Below are 10,776 nucleotides of genomic sequence, written 5' to 3'. Positions count from 1 at the left end.
AGAGAAGCTCAGAGCTGTGCTGATAACACAGGTCGAGTGCAAAAAAACAAGAGTGTCAGGCTTTGATAAAAAGAACTGGTTACTGTTTGAAGAAAACAGTTTTCAGTCTTAAAAACACTTGCATCTATTGACTGTCACATATTGAACTTGCATCAAATGCCAAAGAACTTCTAAATTTATAGATTACCAAATATATTGTCGTACAGTATATTTGCCGACACAAGTGTTTAGGTTGGATAGTATGTAATCTTGCATCATGCAGAGGAATCTTGAGCACTTTAAACAGTAATGACAGCATGTACTCATTTGCTCCGCCCAATAAACAACACACTTTTTGGCGCTCCACCTTCTAGTAGTAAAAGAGTAAACATACTGTCCTAACACACTGTGAGCTTAACAGATAAAATATACCGGTTTCTCTTTGCTGAACTGAAAATAATCTGCATGAAGAGTCCACGGGAAAAGGCGGATTTTGTTTTTCACAACAGTTATTCAAAGCAGCAATGCATTGATAATTGCAAAAAATGAGAAGAGACGAATTGAAAGCTGTTTTCATACTGTGCCTTGCATTCGTCACTATAGGAGGACAACGTTTTGAAAGTAAAGGTAAGAAACAAATTGCTTTTTATTTGTTGGGTTCTCTAAACTGTCTGCATTTAACTGTCTTTGAATTGTTTGATTATTGTAAACATTTTAAAAACATATTAATGAATGTTCTTTTTTTTGTAACCAAGTGTCAATGGGTTAGATAAATATATAAATGATTTTTCTTACACCCAAACACTTTCTAAATTACTTTATTCATATCTTTAATGTTTCTGCTCAAATGTATGAAGAGATTGCAGATTTGCAGGATGTCTTTTACAGCAGAGATTCTCTTTGAGAGGCAAAACAGAACGTTTTTTTTAATGTTAACTGGTGTTTTGTAAATTATGCGTCATAATTTTGCAATTATGAAGCTTAACATTGAATTTTGCTGTTTTTTAATTTTTTTATTTAAAATAAACATAAATCTTTAGTGGCCCAGTTACTACAAGACGACACAGAAGATCTGAAATGTTTTGTGGAGGGAAAGAAGGACCTCACATGCTTCTGGGAAGAAGAGGAAGAGAGGAATGGGTCACATGATCAGTATACATTTGTGTATTCATATGAGTAAGTAACTGAAGGATTATTTGTGCTTTGAGAAACTTAATAAACCATGTCAACGATTATTTAGGAAATTAGTGTGTCCTTGGTGTCTTATGTGACATTCTCTTCCAGGTTTAACATACCAGTTTTCAAAATTCATCTTTTTTTCTTTCTTTCTTTCTTTTTTTCTGTCTGTTTCTTTCTTTCTTTCTCTTTCGTTCTTTCTGTCTGTCTGTCTGTCTGTCTGTTTCTTTCTTTCTTTCTTTCTTTCTCTTTCTTTCTGTCTGTCTGTTTCTTTCTTTCTCTTTCTTTCTGTCTGTCTGTCTGCCTGTTTCTTTCTTTCTTTCGTTCTTTCTCTTTCTTTCTGTCTGTCTGTCTCTTTCTTTCTTTCCTTTTCTTTATTTTTCTTTCTTTCTTTCTTTCTGCCTGTCTTTTTCTTTCTGTCTGTCTGTCTTTCTTTCTGTCTGTCTGTCTGTCCTTTCCTTTCCTTTTCTTTCTTTCTTTCTTTCTGCCTGTCTTTCTTTTTCTTTCTGTCTGTCTGTCTTTCTGTCTGTCTATCTGTCTTTTTCTTTCTTTCTTTCTTTCTTGATTTCTTTCTGTCTGTCTTTTTTCTTGCTTTTTGTCTTTCTGTCTGTCTGTTTGTTTTTTCTTTCATTTTCTTTCATTCTTTCTATCTTTTTCTTTCTTTTGTATTTTTCTTACTTTTTTCTGTCTTTCTGTTTTCCTTTCATTTAGTCTTTCTTTCTGTCTGTCTTTCTTTTTTATCTTTGTTTTTATTTATTTCTTTTCCTGTCTGTTATTTCTTTCTGTCTGTTTCTTTTTTCTTTCTTTTTTTCTCTTTCTGTCTGTCTGTCTTTCTATTTATTTATTTTGAACTTTCGAACCGATTCATCCTAGCAAAATGATTCATTCAAATGGTTTGTTCCATTAAACCGGTTAAAATAATAATTCACAACAGAGTTTTCATTTAGAAGTGTTCTCCAAAGTCCCTGCAGAGCATTTTACGTAAAATTGTATATTAAAATGGCTGTTTATCACAGTATTTTCACTATTAGGTTATATAGGTTGCGTCAAATGTTCTTTTTAATTCTTTCCTTCTTTCAAAATTTCTTCCGAACTTTTTTTACTTGCTTTCTCACTTTCTCGCTTTTTTCTTATTTTAGACCAGTGGTTCCCAGTCTTGTTCCTGGAGACTCCAAGACCTGAATTGGGTGTGTCAGAAAAGGGAGATATACAAAATGTGCAGTGTTGGGGGCCTCCAGGAACAGGGTTGGGAACCACTGCTTTAGAACATATTTCCCCATACTGCTCCTGTGGGTCACTGTCAATCAAACACAACTGCCTGTAATTTTTATGTAATCCTGGAGACCTTGATTAACTTGTTCAGGTGTGTTTGATTAGTGGCCCACAGGAGCAGGATTGGGCACCCCCAGATAGATAGATGCTATGTTGATATATATTGAATAAAAGACAGATAAATAGCCAAGTACTGTATATAGACCGAAAGATTGTTTCAGTTTAGTTAAAATGACCCATGAAATAGGAATAAGTGTAATTTGTGGTTTTCATATGTCTTCAGGAATGAGAACAGAAGGACGTGTGCCATTTCATCGTTGTCTTTACTAGCCACTAACAGAACCATCTTATTCTGCAAACTGCCCCAAACTTTGTTCTTCACGGCCCTCAGCTTGCAGATTTTTCGTGATGGCCGGATGCTCTACAATCGCAGCCTCAATGTGGAGAATGTCTGTAAGTTTATTAAAGCTTTATGCAGTGATGACAGACCATTGAAGATGATGAATCCTCTGCAACACATCATAATGCTTCTGTAATGTAAAAACATATTGTTGCTGATCTTTTGTTGCCATATTGCCTTACAATGTCTCTCTGCTTACAGTATTTGTAGATCCTCCCAGAAATCTCACAGTTGTGAGCTCAAGGAAGGAAGGGCAGTTAAATGTGAGCTGGCTGCCTCCACCTCTCAAATATATGGAAGACAGTTTGATATATGAGGTCAGATATGCAGTGGAGGGAAGTCACATGGGCAAGGTAAGTGCTCTTTATTCCAATTTCATAATGTTGCATATACATTGCAACTTGTGTATAGCACCTGGTTAGTCATAAGTTAATTCTGTTTGAATGGGCTGATGCATTTGAAATTAACTTTCTTGATGTTAAAGCTCACCAGAAGTGTAATGTCTTTTGAAGGTGGAGGTGATAAAGGCCAACACGATGCTGATCTTAAGAGGGTTGCAGGCGGGAACCCGATACAAGGTGTGGGTCCGTGTCAAGCCTGACGGTGTCTCCTATAAAGGCTTCTGGAGTGCTTGGACTGAACCTGCATTTGGAAGCACACCGCCAACCGGTAAACTGCTTTTGAATGCTTTTTGAGAATACTGTGGGAACTTAAAATGTTCAATTATAGTATCTCTTTGAGCTTATTTTGAGACAGAACCTCATCCAGAAGTTTGAAGGTTATAAATCTGATGTTGTTTGAATAGGATGGATGGATGGACGGATTGGTGGATGCTTTTAGTGTGTATTGACTGGCCTCTTTCTGTTTGTCCTTTTCTAACAGACATGGATCCTCTGATTGTATTATTGGTTCTGTTCATTGGTTTGATTATCTCGTTACTGTTTCTGACTGTGATGCTGTCCCACCACAAGTAGGTTTTCAAACATATATTTTAAACAATAAATTCACAGACTGTATTGTCATAAATGTATTAGCGTTGGGAAGTCCAATTCATTTTAGCAAATCGGATGGTTCGTTTTATGAAACCGGTTCAAAAAAACGATTCACACTCAAAAGTGTTCTCCGAATTCCCCACACAGCATTTTACTTTAAATTCTGCATTAAAATAGCTGTTTATCACAGTATTTTCACTATTAGTTTATCAAGACTGCATCAAAATTTGTTTATTGTTCCAATATTATTGTAAACATTGTTAAGAACATCACTAAAATTAATGTTGCCAATGTAAACTATTCATAATATTAATTATTCCCATTTTGTTAACATTGTTCTCATTTCAGTTTTACTCCTAAACAAAGTCATCCCTTTAAGTTGGGTGATCTACCAAAGCTTTGAGAAAAGATTCAACTGAGTAATTTAAAGAACGCTTTGTTCGCTAGTATTGTCTACACTGTCTGTACAGATATTATATGAACAAGTGTATACTGAACAGTTTCTGTTTAACATTACAGGTTTCTTCTAAAGAAACTGTGGCCTGACATTCCAACACCAGAGCACAAGTTTCCAGGACTCTTCACTGTCTACAAAGGGGATTTTAAGGTAATTTCATTTTTTTATCTGGTTGAAAGTCACTGCACCATTTATGTATAACCGTTAAACTAAACTAATAGACAGGGCCATTTTTTGAATTCATACGGCCTGGGACAAAGTTTTTAAAGGTGGGCCTCCTCCCATTCACCTAGGCCCATCTAGAAGGCTATACTGTGGCCACAAATGAAAGTTTGCTACAAAAAGTGTACACATTTATTGGACAAGTCATTTTAAGGGACAATGTTTGTGATTGTCCTCACTTGACCAGCCCTGTCTCCATAGGTTGAAAAAGCTCATTTAAATTGAAAATTTCTCTGATTAAAAAGATATCAGTGCCAGTTCTAGACATTCAGTAATGAACTATAATATTTTCTCGGCCCACAGGAATGGATGAGTCAAAGTAATGGCAGTATGTGGGGAAGACCAGTCCATGTCTTCCCTGAAGAGCTTCCATCGCCTCTAGAAGTTCTCTCAGAGGTTTCTCTAACCACACCACTGTCCAGCCACACAACTTCCCCAAGACAAGACAGGAAAACAATGGAGGAAGAGGAGAAAATGGAAAGCGAGGTTACAGACTCTGGTTTAACAGACAGATGGCGAGAGCCTCCTCACGCCCATTGGCTTATGGAACAGTTGAGGGCCCTTCAAGAAAACCCAGAATCTCTCTCCCAGCCAATGTTACTGGAGTCACACGACACATACGTTACTCTAAATCACAACTCCCAGTGTGCCCAAGGAGAAGATGAAGGTCAGGAGGATAATATCTTCGATGAGTCATTACCCCTGCAGACTCTCTTCACCAATACAGGAAAGTCGTCTTTGAGTGCCTCACATTCTGATCTCGGATCCCTCCAACAGAGCTCCGGCTCGGGCAGACTGTCGTCACAATCTAGCTTTGAGCATCCAAACCACACGTGGCCGCCCAAAGGGCCGGGCTACGCCTACATGGCCGTAGCAGACTCAGGAGTGTCTATGGACTACAGCCCGATGAGCTCGAACAGGATAGCGGATCTTGGGAAACGGGTGATTTACACCAATGAATACAAAAATGATATTTTTGGCCACAAGTGGCCACTCTCCGGTCATTGCATTGAATCTGGATACTGATCTGAAGATTTTTAGGAAAATATGGATAAATTATATGTGTAATAAAACCTTTTATGGTGTACGAGAGATTGACAGAGCAATGAATCACAAGGAGAATCCAAATCAAGATCAGGATCTTGTAGATTTCTGTTTGAGATACAGCGTTTAAGGAACATACAGCACTAGGATCTTTCATCAGACAAAGCATCTTCCATCAGATAAAATAAGCTAATTCTGTTGTTTTCACAGTAACACTAAGGCCGCGTCAAAACTAATCTGTTTCTGTTTGAAAATGCATTTATTTTGCTACGTTTACGCCTCTCATCCACACTAGAATGCAGTTTTCCTCCTTTTGAAAATGCTCTCCATAAATGCATACTAGGCAAAACATGACATTAGGAAATTTTAATGGATTAACAAGTTGTAGATTGTAAATGCATTCATTTTGCTACATTTACGTCTCTCATCCATATTAGAATGACATTTGTCTCCACTGAAAATGGAGCATTTTGAAAATGTTCTCCATTACCACATTGTGATAGAGATCAAGGCAGTTGCAAGGAGAATCACACCAGATGGAAAGAATGCATTTTAAAGAAAGATGTTTATTTTGTAGGAGGTGCAAAAATGTGTTTATGAGCAAATAAAATCAAATTCAGTTAAAAACGGTCTAAAAGCTAGACATATTTCTGGTACTAGAGCACCCACTCCCCTCCCTAAGCAATGGAGGCTGGAGTTTTCTTCGCGCTCGAGCAGCGCTAGTCTCAGATGGCATGCACACAGTCCGTGCATTAAACGCCTGATGCTTATAGCACTCAAAACAGGAAAATGCTTTCTCGATCAATCAGTGCAAATCTGATTGGCTGGTTTGATGGAACTTCCGTGAGTAGATGCACACAGGATGTTTCATCAGTATGGCTGGAAGCCGCGTTATGTTCACAAGGTTCTGCGTTGATACAATGAGTGCTTTTGAGGACGAAATATTCACAGAATTTGCCCGAGTTTGCCAGATTAGTGACATCAGATCTTTTAAATATACAGTACTATGCAAAAGTCTTAGGCAGATAAGATGTTTAACAAAAACATTTGTCTTATGATGGTTATTTATACATTTTAGTCTCCCAAACATTTGGAACTTCTGCAAATAGAATAGGATAGAAGAACAGGGAGCCCTGCAACAGGTGGCATGGCCCCACAGAGACCTGGGATTACATGAAGAGACAGAAGCAATTGAGACAGCTGAAATAGATAGAAGAACTGTGGAGAATTCTCCAAGAAGCTTGGGACATCCTATCTGCCAACAACCAAGAAAAACTGTGTCCAGGTGTACATAGGAAAATTGGTGCTGTTTTGAAGGCAAAGGTGGTCACACCGAATATTGATTTAGCTTTTACTAGACTTTGGATGACGTTAATTGAAAAATGAAAACTAATTATGGCACTATTTTTGAAGAAATCCTCACTATGCAACATTTTTCACAAGTGCCTAAAACTTTTGCACAGTACTGTTTAATTTGTTTCGTTTGAGGCACTTAGCAGAAAGTGAAGTGGATATCCACAAGCAGAGCTGCATTTTCTGCTTTGTTTATTTGATTATGTCCATGAAATTCTCTGTAATGAGGCTTTCTAAGTGTGGTACTTAGACTTTTAACACATTTTTTACACATTCACATTTTCTCCCATGCGTTTTCTCTGCAATCACTCGTGGAAAATTGCACACCATTATACAGATAATTTTTCCCCCATGTCGGTCTTTTATTATGGTATGATATATCTCTGATAACCTCACCCCTAAACACCCCGTAATGACAAAACCGACTGTTATTGGTCGCTTTACGTGTAAGTTAGATGGCTTTTCCTGTCTAAATGGGCAGTTCTTGGCCAGCTGAAGCGGCTATAGACCTCAGATCTATGCCACAGTCATAGGTCTGGCTGAGTGCTGTAGTAGTGTCTGAAGAGGTGGGCATACTGTGAATTTATGAAAGATTGAAAAAGTTCTGGGTGAAAAGACTACTCATTGTTCTGGCGGTCATATGTATTATCAATTATTTCAGGTGGGCATACGCAAAATCCTAAGAAAGATAGGTGGGCATATGGCATATGCCCTAGACTACACTAGTCTGGCTAACAACCTTGTCCATGTGCTCCAAACACTCGCCGTCCATCTTTGTTTTACTCCGTCTAGTGGCGGCTGGCTTAAGTACAGTATTTTCCTGCCATTTCTAATTGGACCAAACCATTGTTTAAATTAAATGAATCCTCACCTCCCCATTCTAAAAACCGACTCACAGGCTCTCCATCACATACTGACAAAGGACAAAGGAATTGACAAAGGAGATTTCAAACTTAAATGGATCTGTATGTTTTTATTTGAAGACGCATTAAATTAGCTGTTTACACCTCTCATCCAGTAGTGTTGTCTAGGGCATATGCCGTATGCCCACCTATCTTTCTTAGGATTTTGTGTATGCCCACCTGAGTGATGATATGTATGGCCACCAGAACAATGAGTTGTCTTTTGACCCCAAACTTTTTCAATCTATTGTGTATGCGTGTGTGCGTGGACATTTCCAGCGTCTGATGCACAAGCATATTCAACATCAAGTTACCATACCATGGTTCTTAGTAGTGTACTGTACACCATGCCAGCAAGAAACTTACCCTGATATACATTTTGTAAGTTTATGTGGGACTAATTACTAATAATAGAATTAATAGAAAAATTAAATAGATGAAATAGAATTAATAGAAAAAAATTCTTACACATTTTACATATGTAATTTATATAAATGTAAATGAATTTTAGAGATCGGGTGCATTTTGTTTTGTTTTTGGGGGGGTCTTGAAAACGGATTAGTGGCCTAAAGTGTTACATCTAACATAAAAGCATTAATATGGCAGCTGATAATAAAAAATTAAAAAATGTGTAAAGCGTATCATGTTATACTGCCAAGTACCAGCGTACCTGTTTATATTTATATAATTATAAATCATAAATTAAATGTCAGTTCATGCTCTTCGGTTTTGGGTTTCCAAGCCAAAATCTGTGTTGTAAAAATGTACATAGCTGTTTTAATGTAAATAACTGTTTTTTATTTTTATTTTTTATCAGTTTTTGGGGTTTATCTTAATGCATATTTTTTAGAGGTTAGAGGAAGTCAATCTAAACAACAATTATTTGAGTTGTATGAAGTATAAAATCCATTTTCATTTCTACTTTCTATGCTCGTGTGCAGAATGTGAAAATGCTGGTGCATTCTGGGAATGCATTTGTGATTGGTATGGAACAGTCCATTTCTCAGAGCCTAAAGGTTTGCAATACACTCAAATTACTGTATAGAAACATGCATAATCAGTGTTTATTTTATTATTGCAGTTTGGTTTGTCAAAATTTTTCTCTAGCAGGGTCAGAAATGAATGGGGGTTTAGGGCAAACATGCCACTGAAATTCTAAAATGATTCCCTCTTTTTGATATTCTCTTTTTTATCTTGATATATTGCCTTATATTTTATTTTAAGCCTAATACATATTATCACAAAATATAAGCTGATGCAGATTTGAATTTTTGGGTATCAGCCTTAATGAAGCAATTAGCAATTTGTTTGTAAAGTATTTAAAGGTTTTTAACTTTAAAAGACAAGTATTTATTTATTTTTTTTTAAGCCCTCATAAAGGTACAAAAATGCCCCTACAAATCCCTGGGGCAAATACTGCCCTTAAATAAAGCATTAATTTCTGTATATTTTTTCTGTAGTACCTAATTCATATGCATGAATCAACCATGATGAATCTGTGAACTTCAATCTAAATTTTGAAAATGTCACCTAAAAATGAAACCCTTTTGAACTGGTAATATCATCTTATCAAATATCAAAGGAATTAAAAAGCAAAAATCTGGTTTCCAGTCATGCACTTACAATGGAAGTGAATGGGGGGGGCCAATCAGTAAACGTTAAAATCCTCACGGTTTCAAAAGTATAGACACAAGACATAAACAATATGCATGTTAACATGATTTTAGTGTGATAAAATCGCTTACTAACCTTTTCTCTGTAAAGTTATAGCCAATTTTACAACTTCGTCGCCATGACGATGTAACGTCAACAAACCCCAAAACAACTGTAGAAAATTATGATTTAAACAACTTTACAGCTCAAATAAGACACGAGTTTTAACATAAAAATATATGTAAGTGCTTTTATAAAATTATAAACTTCACATTTCTGCCTTTTAGACCCTCCAAAAATTGGCCCCATTCACTTCCATTGTAAGTGTCCCACTGTAACTTCGATATTTGGATGGACGAATCGAAATTAATTTTTGTGGTAATCAATATTATGCCACAAATGCCGTCGATTGAGCTTAACTTGTATTGAACCCGGAACATTCCTTTAACATGGAAACTGCGTAGATAAATAGCAAAAAAAATGGTAAATGTTGTTTCTGACACACAGATTGTAATGTATATTCATTTTATTTTTATAGGTCAGATTTTTTCTGAGTATTCTTTTTGTATCTATAACACTCCTAATATTCTTCTAGATGTATTTTTTTTTAATCAAAACAATTTCATTTCAGTCTAACAATTTTTCAGTATTGTTGCACTATTTTCTTTTCTTTGTCTAAATGCATGTTAATAATTTTAAATTGAGTGCTTAGCCGAATTTCTGACTATTAATTTGTACTATAAAGAAAAACGTGTGCCACTTTTTCAAAGGGTCTTTTTCCACCAGTATGTAACTGGTTCTAAGGTAAAATAATTGTATGTATATTTGTCAAAATGCTCCAAAAATGACTTAACAGTAGCTAGTAAGAAACTTGCAATGGGAAACTTCCATTGTAAAAAGAAAATATATATATATACCTAAAAGTACTATTGAGTACCAGCTCTGTTGTTTTAATATTTATTTAAACATTTCAGACTATTTAACTTTTTTCAGGCATTTAAATGTTAGACTGAAATGCTGCTTTTTGAATTAATATTAAAAAATGAGCAAACACGGCACCTTATTCTATCCTGTCTACAATATAGATTGTGTACTATGCATCTGCCTGCAACCATACAGATGTGTGTGGTGTGTTTAGTTGTTTAACAATGAAATGCTGACATTTGTATATCATACTTTACAAATCTGTAATGTTTTAAACATTAAATTGTATTTCTTACAAAGTAAATACTGTCATCATGCCTGAATTATGTAAATATGCTTATACAACTTTACTAACAAAAATAGTAATTTGTCAAAAAAAGATGTTGACAAAGGAAGCACTAT

At 35.9% G+C, this 10,776-nt stretch overlaps 1 protein-coding gene across 1 annotated transcript; it reads left to right on the top strand.

Moving 5' to 3' along the window:
• The first annotated feature begins 209 nt into the window (after positions 1 to 209).
• Positions 210 to 10,687, top strand: epor (erythropoietin receptor). Its single transcript, XM_051716195.1, has 8 exons — positions 210 to 606; positions 1,020 to 1,155; positions 2,711 to 2,880; positions 3,029 to 3,180; positions 3,340 to 3,496; positions 3,710 to 3,797; positions 4,339 to 4,426; positions 4,802 to 10,687. Exons 1-8 carry the CDS (start codon positions 525 to 527, stop codon positions 5,522 to 5,524), a joined length of 1,596 nt encoding a protein of 531 aa, XP_051572155.1. The 5' UTR covers positions 210 to 524; the 3' UTR covers positions 5,525 to 10,687.
• The last annotated feature ends 89 nt before the right edge of the window (positions 10,688 to 10,776 follow it).

The sequence above is a fragment of the Myxocyprinus asiaticus genome, chromosome 14, assembly GCF_019703515.2.
Source record: "Myxocyprinus asiaticus isolate MX2 ecotype Aquarium Trade chromosome 14, UBuf_Myxa_2, whole genome shotgun sequence".
Lineage (NCBI taxonomy): Eukaryota > Metazoa > Chordata > Actinopteri > Cypriniformes > Catostomidae > Myxocyprinus > Myxocyprinus asiaticus.
This window is presented reverse-complemented; position numbering and strand designations above follow the sequence as displayed.